Below are 17,291 nucleotides of genomic sequence, written 5' to 3'. Positions count from 1 at the left end.
ATAGCAAATACCTTAAATGTAAGGCTCGGGCTTGGTCCTGAGAGCAATAGGGAACCACTGAACGGTTAAAATCCAAGGAGAGCACATTTGTTTTTACATTTCTGTCACGCCTTCATTCATTCCTCCTGTCGTTTACTTTGTCTGTCAACAAATAGCTGCTGAGCACCCTCTATTAGAAAGTGACCCTGAGGCCGGGCGCGGTGGCTCAAGCCTGTAATCACAGCACTTTGGGAGGCCGAGACGGGCGGATCACGAGGTCAGGAGATCGAGACCATCCTGGCTAACACGGTGAAACCCCGTCTCTACTAAAAAATACAAAAAACTAACCGGGCGCGGTGGCGGGCGCCTGTAGTCCCAGCTACTCCGGAGGCTGAGGCAGGAGAATGGCGTGAACCCGGGAGGCGGAGCTTGCAGTGAGCTGAGATCCGGCCACTGCATTCCAGCCTGGGCGGCAGAGCGAGACTCCATCTCAAAAAAAAAAAAAAAAAAAAAAAAGAAAGTGACCCTGAGACAGTGGAGAATGTCTGGAGGGGCAGGACTGGTTGGCAGAGAGATCAGTGAGAAGCAGATGACATAGCCCAGCCCAGGTGAACGAAGGGTCTTCCGCAGTGCGGAATGGAGAGGAGCAATGAGCTGAGATCAGTCCAGGTTCCTGGCTTGGGCAGTGGAGGACGTAAGTAAGGTGTGCGAGGTGCTGAGCCCAAAGCCCAGAGCAATGGCGTCTGTGGTGGGAAGAGCCAGTCCTTCCTCCTGGGGACTCTGGAAAGCTCCTTGGGAGTGGTTTGATCTGGGTTTTAAAAGAAGAGTAGGCTGGGAACAGTGGCTTACACCTGTAATCCCAGCATTTTGGGAGGCTGAGGTGGGCGGATCACTTGAGGTCAGAAGTTCAAGACCAGCCTGGCTAACATGGTGAAACCCTGTCTCTACTAAACATACAAAAATTAGCTGAGCATAGTGGCGGGTGCCTGTAATCCCAGCTACTCGGGAGGTTGAGGCAGGAGAATTGCTTGAACCCGGGAGGCAGAGGTTGCAGTGAGCCAAGATTGTGCCACCGCACTCTAGCCTGGGTGACACAGTGAGACTCCATCTCAAAAAAAAAAAAAAAAAGAGAAGAGTAGAAATTCAGAAAGCAGAGAGGAATGCTGGGCAGAGGAAACAGCATGTTCAAAGGCCCTGAGGCAGGACAGAGCTCAGCACTCAGAGGAACTGAGAAGCCAGTCGAGTTGAAGCTCGGCAGGCCGAGTGGATTGCTATGACTTGAATGTGTCCCCCCAAAAGCATGTGTTATATTCCTGGCATATTCCCCAATGCAACAGTGGTGAGAGCTGAGGCACTGGGGAAGGGTAGCCAGGGATATGAGACCTCTCTGAGTAAGCAGAAGAGAAGGGGAATTTAGGCCGGGCATGGTGGCTCACGCCTGTAATCCCAGCACTTTGGGAGGCTGAGGCAGGTGGATCGCCTGAGGTCAGGAGTTCAACACCAGCCTGGCCAGCATGGTAAAACCCCATCTCTACTAAAAATACAAAAATTAAGGCCGGGCGCGGTGGCTCAAGCCTGTAATCCCAGCACTTTGGGAGGCCGAGGCGGGCGGATCACAAGGTCAGGAGATCGAGACCACAGTGAAACCCCGTCTCTACTAAAAATACAAAAAATTAGCCGGGCGCGGTGGCGGGCGCCTGTAGTCCCAGCTACTCAGGAGGCTGAGGCAGGAGAATGGCGGGAACCCGGGAGGCGGAGCTTGCAGTGAGCCGAGATCGCGCCACTGCACTCCAGCCTGGGCAACAGTGTGAGACTCCGTCTCAAAAAAAAAAAAAAAAAAAAAATACAAAAATTAGCTCGGAATGATGGCAGGCACCTGTAATCCCAGCTGCTTGGGAAGCTGAGGCTGAAGAATCACTTGAACCTGGGAGGCGGAGGTTGCAGTGAGCTGATATCACACCATTGCACTCCAGCCTGGGTGCCAGAGCAAGACTCTGTCTCAAAAAAAAAAAAAAAAAAAAAAAAAAAAAAAAAAAAAAAGAGAGAGAGAGAGAGAGAAGGGGAATTTAAGGAGGGGCTGGGAGGGGACAGAAAGATGAAGTATGTGTTTGGGTGCAGGTGGGGGGCCACTCCACAGTATATTTCTCTGGAAAAAGGTACTAAAAGGAGGTCCCAGGAGGACACTTACGGGGTGCAAAAGGAAAGGGAGAGAATCTTCAGGATTCTGAGAAAGAGGCACATTCCTTTCTCATTAAGAAATTAACTGAGGCCAGTGGCTCACGCCTGTAATCCCAACACTTTGGGAGGCCGAAGTAGGACGATCACTTGAGTCCTGGAGTTCTAAGGCCAGCTTGGGCAACATGGCGAGGCCTGTCTCTATGGAAAAAAAAAAAAAAAAAAAAGCTGGGCATGATGGTGTGTACCTGTAGTCCCAGCTACTTGGGAGGCTGAGGTGAGAGGATCACCTGAGCCCAGGGAAGTTGAGGCTGCAATGAGCTATGACGGCACCACTGCACGCGAGCCTGGGTGACAGAGCAAGACTCTGTAAAAAAAAAAAAAAAAAAAAGAGGGAGAGAAGATAGGAAATAAGGAAATTTATTGAAGCCAAATACATTCCCCCCTGAACAATTCCCATCGTTGGGACAGCCCAGTCAGTGCCTTCACCACCTGCCCCAGAGGAAAGATGATGAAGGGGCCACAGGGCTGATTCAGGGCAATCCTAGGCTCCCAGCTCCCCTCCCCAGGGCAGAAAGAGAGGAGAGAGAGAAGACAAGAATGGAAAACTGTTGGGCACCAAGTTTGTGTCTGGCGCCTGCCCCGGAATTTTATGTAACAGCCCTGAGGAACATTATTGAAATCTTCCAGTGTGGTCTGCACCTCAAATGCGCGGGTTTTGTGGTGTGTGTGTGTGTGTGTGTGTGTGTGTTTTGTTTTGTTTTTTGAGACAGAGTCTCCCTCTATCACCAGGTTGGAGTACAGTGGTAGGATCTCGACTCACTGCAACATCTGCCTTTCAGGTTTAAGCGATTCTCCTGCCCCAGCCTCCGGAGTAGCTGGGATCACAGGTACGTGCCATCATGCCCAGCTAATTTTTGTATTTTTAGTAGAGATGAGGTTTGTTGGGCAGGATGATCTCATCTCTTGACCTCAGGTGATGCGCCCGCCTCGGCCTCCCAAAGTGCTGGGATTACAGGTGTGAGCAACTGCGCCAGGATACTCTGTTTTAAGGTCTTTCCTTGATGCTTCCAGTTCATTTATTTCACAATAACCCCACAGAATGAGTACTATTATCATTCTCATTTCTTTTTTTTTTTTTTTTTTTGAGACGGAGTCTCGCTCTGTCGCCCAGGCTGGAGTGCAGTGGCACGATCTCGGCTCACTGCAAGCTCCGCCTCCCAGGTTCACGCCATTCTCCTGCCTCAGCCTCCCGAGTAGCTGGGACTACAGGCGCCCACCACGATGCCCAGCTAATTTTTTTGTATTTTTAGTAGAGACAGGGTTTCACCATGTTAGCCAAGATGGTCTCGATCTCCTGACCTTGTCATCCGCCCACCTCGGCCTCCCAAAGTGCTGGGATTACAGGCGTCAGCCACTGCGCCCAGCCTATCATTCCCATTTTATAGATGAGGATACTGAGGCTCAGAGAGGGCCTAAAGTCACACAGTGGCAATGGAGCCAGCTCTTTACCACGAACACCACCTCAACACAAGAATACCTCACCCAACCTCACAACCACCTGAAGCGGTTCCCAGTGTCTTCATTTTCGAGTGGGCGAGTGGGGCTAGGAAGGGGAAGGGACCTGTCTAGGGCTGCAAAGCTGGAAGGCAGCAGTAGTGTGGGCTCGGATCATCTGGGGGCAGAGGCAGAATAGGAAAGGTAGTGGGGTGGGGTTGGGGTGATGTAGAAAGGGGTGGGATTGGGGACTAGGCTAGGAGGGAGTTTCCGTTTCTCTTTTTGATGTTGTTGTTTTGAGACGGAGTTTTGCTCTTGTCGCCCAGGCTGGAGTGCAATGGAGTGATCTTGGCTCACTGCAACCTCTGCCTCCCGGGTTCAAGCGATTCTCCTGCCTTAGCCTCCCGAGTAGCTGAGATTACAGGAACATGCCACCATGCCCAGCTAATTTTGCATTTTTAGCAGAGACGAGGTTTCACCATGTTGGACAAGCTGGTCTCAAACTCCTGACCTCAGGTGATCTGCCTGCTTCAGCCTCCCAAAATGCTGGGATTACAAGCATGAGCCACCATGCCCGGCCCAGTTTCTCTTTTGAAGGGACTTCCCCTAAGTGGGGAATTTTGGTTGGAAAGTTGTAAGCAACCCGCATTCCACTGATTTGGCCACTCCTTTCCCAGAGGTACCCAGGATCTGTAAAGAAACTGAAAGTCAGGAAGAGGTGAGGAGAAGGGGGAGAGGGTAGGCTCCGGGCAGCCCAGATAAACTGGGTTGAATTTCTGGTGACCTCATCAAGCCTGGGGGAGGTCAGCAGGCAAGCTGGAATTACAGGCTTCTTTGCTATTGGGGAAACTGAGCCCCAGAGAGACAGCTCTATCAGATAGTGGCTGGGCCTCATCCAGTCTATGCAACCACCACACATACACATGCGTGTGCACGTGTGCACTCGCGCACACACACACAGCCAGGGGAAGCAGGAGGGGAAGGGAGAAATGAAAGGTCTGGGTGGCCTAGAATTCTGAAAGGGAACTTTCGAAATCCCTGTCCTTATGACTTGGTCACTGTCTGGATGGCAGCTCCCAGTGAAGGGCCCCTGAGGTGTCCCCGTATCCAGAGCAGGGTTCAAGGCCTGTCACTGGCAGGGACACAGCACACCTGGGTCTTGCTGACAACCAAGCCGGGAGCCAGGGAGCCCAGGCGCATGAGAAGTAGCGCTGGTTCTGCAGTGTCCAGCCCCTGGGGCAGACTCTGCCGCTGCCTTGGCTTTCCTCGCCAGCACCTCTGGCATCTCCTCTCAGCCTGGAGCTCAGAACTCTCTCTGGAAGCCTCCAGCTGACCCTAGCACCACACACGCCTCAGAGCTCTTAAAAACCACCTTCCCCTAGTCCTGGCCTTGTTTCCTGCTCTGGAAATGGGGACAGTGGTGGGACACATCTCACAGGGTCAGAGGGAACATATGGAAAGCAGTCAGCACAAGGCTTGCCATACAACAGGCACGCAATCAACGCCGGCAGCAATGATGGTGATTACTCTCTGTTCTTCCTGCCTTTAAAAACATTTACTTTTAGGCCGGGCGCGGTGGCTCAAGCCTGTAATCCTAGCACTTTGGGAGGCCGAGACGGGCGGATCACGAGGTCAGGAGATCGAGACCATCCTGGCTAACATGGTGAAACGCCGTCTCTACTAAAACATACAAAAAACTAGCCGGGCGAGGTGGCGGGCGCCTGTAGTCCCAGCTACGAGGGAGGCTGAGCCAGGAGAATGGCATGAACCTGGGAGGCGGAGCTTGCAGTGAGCTGAGATCCGGCCACTGCACTCTAGCCTGGGTGACAAAGCAAGACTCCGTCTCAAAAAAAAAAAAAAAAAAAAAAAACATTTACTTTTTACTTACTTATTTTTGAGACAGTCTCACTCTGTTGCCCACACTGGAGTGCAGTGGCGCAAACTCAGCTCACTGCAACCTCCACCACCCTGCCATCCCCCAGCCTCCCAAGTAGCTGGGATTACAGGCACACACCACCACACCCGGGTAATTTTTGTATTTTTAGTAGAGATAGGGATTTACCATATTGGCCATGGCTGGTCTTGAACTCCTGGCCTCAAGTGATCTGCATGCCTCAGCCTCCCAAAGTGCTGGGATTACAGACATGAGGCACTGTACCTGGCCTATCTTATTTTTTGTAGAGATGAGGTCTTGCTGTGTTACACTCCAGGCTGGTCTTAGACTTCTGGGCTCAAGCAATCCTCCTGCCTTGGCCTCCCAAAGTGCTGGAATTACACGTGTGAGCCACTGCACCCTGTCCCTATTCCTGCCTTTTCCCTTTTTTTTTTTTTTTTTTTAGACAGATTCTCATTCTGTCACCCAGGCTAGAGTGCAATGGCACAATCTCTGCTCACTGCAACCTCTGCCTCCCAGGTTCAAGCAATTCTCGAGCCTCAGCCTCCCGAGTAGCTAGGACTACAGGCACGCACCACCACACTCAGCTAATTTTTGTATTTTTTGATAGAGGTGGGGTTTCACCATGTTGGGCAGCCTGGTCTTGAACTCCTGGCCTCAAGTGATCTGCCCACGTTGGCCTCCCAAAGTGCTGGGATGCACCCTGCCCCCTTCCCGCCTTTTAAAGATTCTTCCCATTGGTCTGCACTCCGGGCTTTCTCCTGCCCCTAGTCTGCTGCTGGCTTTTTCCCGGAGCCCTCTCCTGCTGCTGCCCACCAATGCGGTGCTCCTGCCACCCAGGCACCTCCTGGGCGTCCTATGCATGACTTGGCTGCCATTACCCTCTTATTGGCAGTAATCAGAGGCCTAGATTTTCAGGGGTCAGTCCTGACTTAAAACCTTCTGTCTGTTGTCCCTGTAAGGTCACTAGCCAGCCTTTAGGTTCTAGCCTTTGGCTCAGGAAATGTGATCACATGTCTATGTGAAGTATATAGACTTCAGGCTGCCTTCTGGACATCCCCCTGAATCTTCCTTGGACATCGCAAATGTAACAGGACTAGATTCAGCAACTCCCTCCCACGTTCTTTTTCCCTTTGATGGCCTATCTCAGTTGACGGGTCCACTTCACCCACTGTCACCCCACACAGAAAAGTGGGCGGCATCAGCATCTGGTCCCTGCACCCAGCCAGTTAACAAATCCTAGGGATCCCACCTCCCAAACCTTGCTCCAGAAAAGGCCTCTGCCTCCCTCTGCACCCTCACACCTACCACTCCTGTTCCCACTTTGTCCTGCTCTGAGCTCTTCTCCATGCTCTTCTTCCTCCAGGCAGCCCACAGGTCCTTCATCTAATGCTAGGTCTGGCTTTCTTCTCCCTAAGATATGGCCTGTCTCTTCTCTCCCTCCCCTCATGGGAAATCCCTGAGGGCTGGGACCCTGCCTGACTCACCACTTACTCTTGACGTCTAAGTGTGAGCAGAAAGAGGAACTCCAGTCAGTATCTGCAACTATGAGTCACAGAGCCCAACCTCTCACTGTACAGATAAGCAACGGAGGCCAAAGAGAGAGGACTGGCTGATGGTGACAGCAAGAAGAGGCCAACCTGGGGCAAGAACTGAGGTCTCAGGTCCAGCTGATGCTCCCTAGGAGACGGGGACTGGGGCTGTGCCAAGTCGCCGTTCCCTAGGGCCTCCGTTGGAACCTCTGATGATGTCACTTCCCATCTCGAGGCCTTTACATATGCCGGTCCCTCCGCTAGGAAGGCCCACGCCTCCATCTCTGACTACTTATTGCCCATTCACACCTCCCCTGGCATCTAATCCAGTCCTCAACACAAGGCTCTGGGGCCTGACAGGCGTCAAAGTAGCCCCCCCAGCCTCCTTCATGGGGCACTGGTTTCCGCTGCCCCCTCCCATCTTCAGCCCTGCTCTGCATCTCTCTAGAGGTCCCAGGTTTCCTGCCAGGGAAATTCATCTTCTGCTGTCCCTGCCTGATTCGTGGTGGGGCCGGGAGCATCTCAGGACAGGGCCAGGGCCAGGGCCACAGACCTTACTAGGAGAACTGGGACAGATGAGGAGTTGTGTGAACGCGGGGTCTCTGGTCTCTACAGCTTCCCTTCCCCCATCCATTTCAGAGTTACCCTGTCCTTCCCATTCCTCCTTTCCCTGTCACTCCATCCTGGCAAATGCCCACACCTCAGATGTTCTAACCACCACAGCCACAGCCTCAATGACACACTGAGGCACACACAGCCCCCCTCAGGAACACTCACCCAGACATAAAGGAGCCGCTCTTTGCTCCACACACTCAGATATTCCTGAACTCTGGGCTTCAGCAATCTTCCCGCCCCAGCCTCCCAAAGCACTGGGATTACAGGCGAGAGCCACCACACCCGGCCCATCGATATCCTCTCATACAGCCACACACTCACAGTTTCACACCCAGTCAGACACAGTCACCAACAGTCTCAAGGAAGGGCAGGTACATACTCAGCAAGTCTCAGTTACCAGGATCACCAGGCTCTCTCCTTCACCCTTGAATATACAGGGCCAAACAAAGATCCAGACGCATGCAACCACAAACGTGCACACCTGGGCACACGCGCACACACACACACAGCCAGAAAGTCTCACACACACAGACACAGAGCAATACACACAGTCATACACAGAGAGAAACAGATACACGCAGTTGCACACAGGCTCCCGGAGACACAGAACAATGGGCGCATTGTCTGGGTTGGCAGCAGCTGGGGAGGAAGGAGCTGCAGTGTGGACCGAGGAGGCCATGGGGCTGCTGTACCCTCCCACCCCCACCCTAAAGCATCCTAAACCTCTTGCCTCTTCCAGAAGTCAGATTCTGCTGGGACCTGGATTTGCTGAGGGATCAGGCTCCCAGGCGCCCCCTCCCCAGCCTCCTGGGATGTCTGGTGGGGATGCAGGGCCTCCCCCGGGGACCAGGCTCCCTCTGGGGCTCTGGGGACCCAGGGTCTTTCACCCTGATGCTCCTCGATGCTACTCCTGGGATCCTTGGGAATATTTGCCTCTCATCCCCGCCAGGCAGTGCCTGGAGATCAGAAGCCTTAGGTTCTGCTCTTAACTTCTGACCCCAACCCCTCCAAGACTCACACACCCTCCCTCCATCTGAGCCCAGCCAGCTGGTGCAGGCAGCGCCTGGCAGCATTGTGGGTTCCCTATTGTGGCTGAGACAGAGAGCAGGTCATGACATCCGTCCCTTAGTGGCAAGCTGTGGAGAAGTCACGGTACTTTCAATGAGTTGCGGCGGGGGCACGGTGCCTCTCCCTGTCCCAGAAGTAGCCCTTGCCTCCCACTCTGACCAGGCAGCCCCAGATCTCAACAGAACATTCTGCCAGGGGATTCCTTACAGCCCTTGGCCCATGTTATCAAATCTCTCCAAACCTTTTCTCACCCTCAGCTACTGGTAGCTGCTGTGTGCCCTTGGGCATGTCACTTTCTCTTCCTGAACCTCAGTGTCCCAGTCTGTGAAATGGGGTGGGGGGTGGAGGGCGAGTGAACCTGAGATAGCTGAGGGTATTCTGTAGTCTCAGGGTGGGGGTGGGGATGGAGGATACAGGAGTGAGTGCAGAATGTAGAAGCCACCTCAGCCCTCCCCGCCCCTTTGTTGGTCAGATCTCTGGGGAGTTCCCAAGTTCTCAGGCCCTGGGGTGTCTCCACACTTCACAGCCTCAGGCCTCCCAGGAGGCTTCACCGTAGGAGGGAGGGGAGGGACTTGCTGAGCTGGCTGGGACACAGCCTTGCATTTGCAACACTTTGCTTCCTTCCAGCCCCCATCCCTTTCCTCCTGGGGGCTGAGGGCTGGCAGCCGGACACAGACATCCAGGGCCGGCCAGGACTCTGGGGTTCCCACCAGCCTATCCAGGCCAGCGGAAGGAGAGGTGGCAGAGGACCAGAGCTAGGGAGTCTCCAGCCACCCCCATCCTGCCTCCAGGCTCCCTTGCTCTCAGGCAGGGTGGGAAGCTGGGCTGGGCAGCTTTGAGGGCTGTCCTCAAGGGGCTGTCTCTTGGAGGGACCCTTGGTGGCATCCTATCCCTCCCCTTCAGAAACTGGGGTGTTTTGAGGTTTGAGTCCCCGGCTGGGGTTTCTCTGCCGGCCTGGGGCACCCTGATGTAGGGGAGCAGAGTTGTGTGTCGAGGTAAAGAGGAAAGACCAGAGCAGGCCAGACAGGTTGTCAATGCCGCTAAGCCTTGGCCTTTCAACGGGGATGGAGATGCCCTTCAAGGTCACAAAATACCCCACGTGGGACTTTGCAGTGCGTCCCAGCTGAGGGTGGGAGGGGCTGAAGGCAAATCTGTCTGTCCCCACTCAGAATGACTGGCCACCAAGGGACTGAAAGGAAGAATGAGGGGAAGTCCTCACTAGTCTGACCCGAGTGACCCCAAGGCAAGTCACAGCCCTCTGCTCCACGGCTGGCCACGGCAGGCAGGCAGGGACGTGGGTGGGACCTCTGACCGCTCTCCAGGCCGGAGCGGATGCCGAGCCCAGCGCAGTGGCCCTGCGGCTTCTATGACCACATTTTCTAGAGTATATAATTCAGGACCAGTCATCTGACGGGTCTGGTCGTGTGAGCCCTTCGAAGGGTTCAAGCGGGGAGACTGACAGCGGCTGCAGGACCAAGGCGTTGGGGGCCGCTCCAAGCTGCGGGGGCGCCCACCGAAGAGGTGGAGCGGAGAGGAAGGAATGACTGCCCGTCCCCTTCCTCTAGGCCCCCAGCCCCGCCCCGACCCGACCCGCCCAGCTCGCGGAAGGACCGGCCTCGCTCCTGCCCACACCGGACTCTACCTGCCCCTGGGATTCGGGAGGGGTGGGGGGTACCCGACCGCCAGCGTAGCCTGCTGCGCAAGTGGGGCCTGCGAGCCGACCCCGCCTCCGCCCCTCGATTGGGCGCGCATTTAAATGTCCGGCCCCGCCCCGAGCTTCGGGCGCTTATATATAGGCAGCTCGGCGGGCGGCGGGCGGCATTCTGGCGCGGAGCGGAGCGGCGGCGGGTGCGGCTAGCGGGTCGGCCGCGGAGCGGAGGTGCAGCTCGGCTTCCCCCGGCACCCCTCCCCCTCGGGCGCCAGCCCCACCCCTCCGCCGGCCGGGCCAACCCCGCCGTACTATCCCCTGCGGCGCGAGCCCGGGGCGGCTCCGAGCGCCCCCCAGCAGACCCCCATCATGGGCAGCCAGAGCTCCAAGGCTCCCCGGGGCGACGTGACCGCCGAGGAGGCAGCAGGCGCTTCCCCCGCGAAGGCCAACGGCCAGGTGGGTACGCTTGGCGCGGCCGGCCCCAGCCCCTCCTCTCGCACCTCGCCCCCTCTAGGGCCCGGGGCCGGGGCCGCGCGCTTTGTCCGGCCCGGGACACGCGGCGCCCCCTCCCCCGCCCGGTCCCTTTGTTCTCGGCGCCGCAGCCCCCGCGGGCGAAGCGAGGGGAGGGGCGGGGAGGGGGCGCCGGCCGGGCCCCGCCGCGTTCTTTGTTCACGGCCCCGGCCCCCGGCGCTGCCCCCCGGCCGCCCCGAGTGCCGCGCGGGGAACAAAGGCGCTGCTGGGCCACGCCAAGGGGGCGCCCAGGGGCCGCGGAGCTGGGGCCCGGCGGGGAGCGCACTCCACCCGCAGACCCGACCTCGGTGGCCCATGGTCTTTTTTTTTTTTAAGGGGGAGCCGAGATGTGGGAGAGCCTGGGGTGGGTGGGGGCCGTTTACACAAAGCCTCCGGGAGGCTGGGAAAATAGGCCGTCCAGGTGCAGAGAGACAGCGCCCCGGGGCGGCTTCCCGCCCAATGTCGCCTGGAACGGCTCGCCCGCCTGCCCGGGATCCGCACAGCAGATCCGGAGCGGTTCCGCGCGGAATAGAGAGCGCGCCCCGGGGGACGGGGGTGGGGGCCACGGGACCCCAGCGCCTCCTGCCGGTCGCGGCCTCTGCGCGCTCGATGCCCGCGCGCCCGTGAGGGGCGAGAGGGAGGTGTTTGACGGGATCCTGGGCCATACTTTCGGGTTGCAGTAGAATCGAATCGGGGACCCCCTCCTCTAGAAGGGATCAGAAGCGGGCTGGGGGAGGGGGAGCCCCTGCCCTCATTGCTGTCCCCTCTGCCCTGCAGGAGAATGGCCACGTGAAAAGCAATGGAGACTTATCCCCCAAGGGTGAAGGGGAGTCGCCCCCCGTGAACGGAACAGATGAGGCAGCCGGGGCCACTGGCGATGCCATCGAGCCAGCACCCCCTAGCCAGGGTGCTGAGGCCAAGGGGGAGGTCCCCCCCAAGGAGACCCCCAAGAAGAAGAAGAAATTCTCTTTCAAGAAGCCTTTCAAATTGAGCGGCCTGTCCTTCAAGAGAAATCGGAAGGAGGGTGGGGGTGATTCTTCTGCCTCCTCACCCACAGAGGAAGAGCAGGAGCAGGGGGAGATCGGTGCCTGCAGCGACGAGGGCACTGCCCAGGAAGGGAAGGCCGCAGCCACCCCTGAGAGCCAGGAACCCCAGGCCAAGGGGGCAGAGGCTAGTGCGGCCTCAGAAGAAGAGGCAGGGCCCCAGGCTACAGAGCCATCCACTCCCTCGGGGCCGGAGAGTGGCCCTACACCAGCCAGCGCTGAGCAGAATGAGTAGCTAGGTGGGGGCAGGTGGGTGATCTCTAAGCTGCAAAAACTGTGCTGTCCTTGTGAGGTCACTGCCTGGACCTGGTGCCCTGGCTGCCTTCCTGTGCCCAGAAAGGAAGGGGCTATTGCCTCCTCCCAGCCACGTTCCCTTTCCTCCTCTCCCTCCTGTGGATTCTCCCATCAGCCATCTGGTTCTAAGGCCAGTTGAAGATGGTCCCTTACAGCTTCCCAAGTTAGGTTAGTGATGTGAAATGCTCCTGTCCCTAGCCCTACCTCCTTCCCTGTCCCCACCCCTGCATAAGGCAGTTGTTGGTTTTCTTCCCCAATTCTTTTCCAAGTAGGTTTTGTTTATCCTACTGCCCAAATCCCTGAGCCAGAAGTGGGGTGCTTATACTCCCAAACCTTGAGTGTCCAGCCTTCCCCCTGTTGTTTTTAGTCTCTTGTGCTGTGCCTAGTGGCACCTGGGCTGGGGAGGACACTGCCCCGTCTAGGTTTTTATAAATGTCTTACTCAAGTTCAAACCTCCAGCTTGTGAATCAACTGTGTCTCTTTTTTGACTTGGTAAGCAAGTATTAGGCTTTGGGGTGGGGGGAGGTCTGTAATGTGAAACAACTTCTTGTTGTCTTTTTTTCTCCCATTGTTGTAAATAACTTTTAATGGCCAAACCCCAGATTTGTACTTTTTTTTTTTTTCTAACTGCTAAAACCATTCTCTTCCACCTGGTTTTACTGTAACATTTGGAAAAGGAATAAATGTCGTCCCTTTAGTGGTGCTTTAATGAGTGGTCTTCTGGGGGTAGGGTGAGAAGATTGGTGGAAAGTAGTTCACCTCAAACCTCAAGGGAGGAGTTAAGGCAGGCAGGTAAGTTTATGGGGTTTTCTTGTTCAGGGGGTTGCCCCAATACTCATGGACACCAGAAGGGCAGGGAAGTAAGAGTTGAAACCAACCCAATGACACGTAGGAAACAAGCTCAGGAGGATATAGAAATGTACCATTTTATTACAAAGAGGCTCACAAAAATGAAAATAGTATCTCAAAAAGGAAACTAGACTAGCAACCTCCACCTGCAGAATTAGGAGAAGACGGGGCAGGCAGTGTTTCTTGGCTCACTTGAGGCCAGTGGGAAGGTATGAAAACAGAACCAATCTAAAAATGGCTGATGTTACCTTAGGAGCCTGAAAAGAACAGGAGATCCTTGAAGACCCAGCCACCCCTTCTAGAATATTCGATAAGGGCACCTTTCCAAAGCTACTAAGCAGGCACTTCGCATTTCAGGATTTTGTCTTACGGTTGCATAAAAGCATCCCTTTCACCCAGACCTGGCACCCTTTATGGTTCAAAGTTAAGAACTGGGGAAGAATGGGTGGCGACGTGGCCCCTGGAAGAGTTCACCCAGCACAGCTGCCCTGGGCTCAGGGCCTTGGTTTCTGTCCCTGGGGATATTTATATTTAATAAATTTTTATATAAATACACAGAGAAATAGAAAATATAAAATCTGAGGGGTTGGGGGAGAAAGGTGAGGGACTCAGCAGGAAGCCAGAGCTGGAGAGGTCTGTTCAGGCCAACTTGACCTCCTCCTTGACCCTGTGGAGAGAGCAGAGACTGGCATGAGATGACCCAGCCCAGAGCCTCGGGGCAAAAGTGCAGACACAGTGACTTCCACAGGATCCCAGGTGACTACTGGGGGCTGGGGCTCCTAGCTCTGCCTAGAACTGCAGAGCTGGACAGACTGGTCCCTGAAAGAGGCCTTTGTAAGCTGGACCAGCTGTCCCTGTGCCTTTCTTCAGAGTAGTGGGACAAAGGGGCTGGTGCTCCAATGCCAGGGAGATGGCTGCAGGCAGCTCATTCCTCACCCTTTGGCTTCTGGCTTTTCCTCCTTGGTTTTCTCCTCTTCTGTGACTTCTAGAACACAAGAGTACAGGGATGGCTAAGGGCAGCACCTCTGGAAAGACCCGTGAGGTCTTCATTTACCCTGAGACCCCTTCCCCAACACTACGCTCACTGGACATAAAAGAGAGAAAAGCCCATCCCTGGTCCTCCCAGTGAGCCCTGTAGAGAACAGGTTGGACCGGTTTCCCAGCCTGCTACAGCCAGAATCTGGTGGGCGGAGGCAGCCCCCTGGGAAACTGGGGTGCAGTGCTGGGAAAAGGGCTTGGGTGGTATGTGAGAGCCGTGCTTGGCCAGTAGAGGTTCGTTGTTTTGTGGCCCCTGCCACTTCTGGGAGCCATTGAAAGGCTCAAGGAACTGAGGAACAGCCCCACAGGAGCTGGCAGGGCCTGAGTCACTCCCTCCTCCCACTGCCCTACATAGATTCATCCTCTCAGGCTCAAGACCCAAGTCCCGGCTGAACCCAAACCCACCTTTCTTCTCCTCTGGGTCTTTCTCTTTTTCATCCTCTGTCTTGACTCTCTTGGCTTTTTTGAAGTTGGAAGAGTTCTTGCGGCCCCCCTCTCCCTCCTCTTCAGAATCGGAGAACTCTTCCTCACAGGCAATTCGTTTGTCGGAGGAGCAGACTGGGAGGGAGTGGGAAGCATGGGTGAGAGCAGGCGGGTGCCGATCTAGCTCAGCATCTATGCCCAGTGCTTCCCTGCAGGCCCTCCAAGAGACACCAAGGGAAAGGGAACCAGAGAAGAGGGAGGAGCTCGGGCTCCCTAACCTGTTCCTACAGGCACTGGAACTGGAAACAGATTTCTCCAAGGTGGGGAGCTTGGAGAGTGTGCAGCCAGGAATGGTGGTGGAAGTGGGGGCTGCCTACTGAGTGGAAGGCATAGGGCTCTGCGTCTAGGTCTTACTCGAGATGCGCTTGTCAGGGTCTTCTTCGTCCTCATCGCCACTCTCCTCAGGGATGGCGTCCTCAGGAATCGCCTGCATTTGGACCCCAGGTGCATGCGGCAGCATTCTAAGGTTCTCAAACAGCCGCTGTCTGTGGCCAGTGGGAGAGAGTAGCAGGGCTCTGGTCAGGGACAAACCAAAGTCAGGAATGTTCAACCAAGGGGTGGCTGGAGGATATACTCACTTGATCTTCTCCAGGTACTCATTCGTGTTCTGGTTAGTCATATTGGAAGGACTGATGTGGAGCTTGAAATCCGGTCCAAAGTATTCAAAGTAGTCGTTGTATGGAAGCTCTGATTGGGGCAGGGAGAAGACCGTTAAGAGACCTGGCCACCGCACCTGAACCATTTGCACGTAAGCACCCTAAAGCATTTGTAGGTTTCTCTGGGCCCGTTGATCCATCTGTCAAACAGAGGAGAATGCCTCCAAGACACGGTGAGACACGGGTACCTATGGAATTTCCATCTTGTTAACATCACTCTATGTCTATACCAGTGGTGTATATGTCGCTAGGAGAAGGTCCATGTTCCTGGTTTAGGACACTTGAGCCCATGCTCATTATGAACGCTCCCTTCACTCACTACTCCAGTTACTCTACAGAGCAGAAATTCCAAAGCTGTAAATTACCACTGAGAACTTTGTCCAGACCAAAAGCAGAAGGGAGAGGGGACAGAGCTAAAAAGGACTAGGGAAAAAGTGATGGTTATGGTCTGCTGATCACAAGAGGACATGCAGGGGACTCAGTGACTAGTATCAGAAGAACAGTGGTCATATGACCAACGGGGAAGGGGTTATAAACTTAAGGACAGATGAGCTCCAGCTCCCACCCAGCCCAGCCAAACCTGGCCCTGCAGCTATTACCATTAGGGATCTCCGTATCCAGGGCCACAGCTGTCTCGTATGTCCAGCACCGGGCAACATTACGAATGGTGTAACCACCACCTCCCAGCATCAGCATAGGCAGGTTAAAGCTCTTGACAAATTCCACACACTTGGCGTGCCCTTTGGTGGGAGAAGGGGTGCTGAGTTACAGGAGCACCAAGCAGGACCCCGCCCACCCATCCTTGTGCTACCTGGTCTCACCTTTGATGGTTAGATTGAAGCAACCTAACCGATCCCCAGACAGGGAGTCTGAGCCACACTGTAAGACCACCGCGCTAGGTTGGAACATCTCCATTACTTTGGACATGACCTAAAATGATACATCCTGGTCACCACCAACCTCAAGAAAGCAATAGGAGGCTTGGGGTGGAAAGGCTGGGTGCAACACTTTCCCACCCACTCCTACCTTTCCACTCTCCCTCATGCTACGTGGGAGAGAAAAGGGAGTGCCAGGCTGAAGCTCTTGCTTCCCCACTTGGGATTTCAGTTTTCCAATTTGAAAAGTTCTCTAAGACCCTTCTAACTCTAGTAACACTGAACCTAGAATGGCCTCCCTGTCAACTCCCTATATCTCTTCTTCTATTGCCCAAGCTCTAGTGCCACTTCCTTCAGGAAGCCTTCCTGACCCTTAGCTGCATCTACTCTACTCATTCGGTTTTACAGACTTGGAGCCTTACATTATGAGCAAGCACTTTTAGTTTATCTTATTCTCACAAGCAGAGTCTAATATTACTGAGACCGAGACCACAACTCCCACTTCTGTAGCCCTTATTAAATACTAGGCACGTAGTAGGTAGTCAGCGTTTGCTGAATGACTACCTGACCTTATCAGGTTAAACAGTTTCTTATTGTTTATAAGTGAAGATTTAACTCCTCGGCATGGCATTCAAGGCTCCCTTTGAAATACTGAGCCCAGCATATACTTCCCACCACCTCCTTCAGCATTCCTCCCATATACCACACTGGCCTACATGCTGCCACACTGGTACCTCTGCACTTCTGCTGGTGCTGTTCCTTCCACTAAATGCCACCCTTACTGCCATCACCTCTTTCTTCACATGGGCACCTCCTCGTTTTTCAAAGTCCAACTTAAACATCAGCATCTCTGTGAAATCATCCCCGGCTACCCTCCTGCCAGCCCAGGCAGTAGTTCGTCTTTCATTCCTCTGATCAGCCCTCAGAAACACAGGCACTAGGCCAGCCTGCCCATGGAACATGCCAGACAGCCTTTCCAGAATCTCTGGATGGGCTGACTGGTGAAGGGCTTTCCCAGACAAAGCCAGTCTGCAAAGACTAGGGTAAGTCCCTACTTCTTCAAATGTGCAGACATCAACGTAAGGCAATGAGGAACACGAAAAACCAAGGAGACATACCACTACCAAAAGAACAC

At 54.9% G+C, this 17,291-nt stretch overlaps 3 protein-coding genes across 3 annotated transcripts in view; 1 reads left to right on the top strand and 2 right to left on the bottom strand.

Moving 5' to 3' along the window:
• The window catches only part of RBBP4 (RB binding protein 4, chromatin remodeling factor), a 418,599-nt gene that overhangs the window by 342,315 nt on the left and 58,993 nt on the right, over positions 1-17,291 (bottom strand). The window lies entirely within an intron of this gene.
• MARCKSL1 (MARCKS like 1) lies at positions 10,548-12,952 on the top strand. Its single transcript, XM_050796394.1, has 2 exons — positions 10,548-10,864; positions 11,696-12,952. The coding sequence occupies exons 1-2, from the start codon at positions 10,778-10,780 to the stop codon at positions 12,194-12,196; spliced, it is 588 nt and encodes a 195-aa protein (XP_050652351.1). The 5' UTR covers positions 10,548-10,777; the 3' UTR covers positions 12,197-12,952.
• HDAC1 (histone deacetylase 1) overlaps positions 13,166-17,291 on the bottom strand; it is a 43,232-nt gene continuing 39,106 nt past the window's right edge. The window contains exons 8-14 of the mRNA XM_050795505.1: positions 16,103-16,211; positions 15,881-16,021; positions 15,204-15,312; positions 14,980-15,110; positions 14,548-14,700; positions 14,041-14,089; positions 13,166-13,771 (exon numbers count right to left, since the gene is read on the bottom strand). Of these exons, the coding sequence (XP_050651462.1) occupies positions 13,744-13,771; positions 14,041-14,089; positions 14,548-14,700; positions 14,980-15,110; positions 15,204-15,312; positions 15,881-16,021; positions 16,103-16,211 (720 nt within the window). The 3' untranslated portion in view covers positions 13,166-13,743. The remainder of the gene's footprint in view (positions 13,772-14,040; positions 14,090-14,547; positions 14,701-14,979; positions 15,111-15,203; positions 15,313-15,880; positions 16,022-16,102; positions 16,212-17,291) is intronic.

Source organism: Macaca thibetana, chromosome 1 (genome assembly GCF_024542745.1).
Source record: "Macaca thibetana thibetana isolate TM-01 chromosome 1, ASM2454274v1, whole genome shotgun sequence".
NCBI classification, from domain to species: Eukaryota; Metazoa; Chordata; class Mammalia; order Primates; family Cercopithecidae; genus Macaca; species Macaca thibetana.
Note: the sequence above shows the minus strand (reverse complement) of the source record. Positions and strands in the feature narration are given on the sequence as shown.

Bases quoted from the DNA above. Each gene is read 5' to 3' on its own strand.
- MARCKSL1 (XM_050796394.1), top strand. From the start codon at position 10,778: ATGGGCAGCCAGAGCTCCAAGGCTCCCCGGGGCGACGTGACCGCCGAG. The intron at 10,865-11,695 runs GTGGGTACGCTT...TCTGCCCTGCAG, and splicing joins CCGCGAAGGCCAACGGCCAG to GAGAATGGCCACGTGAAAAG.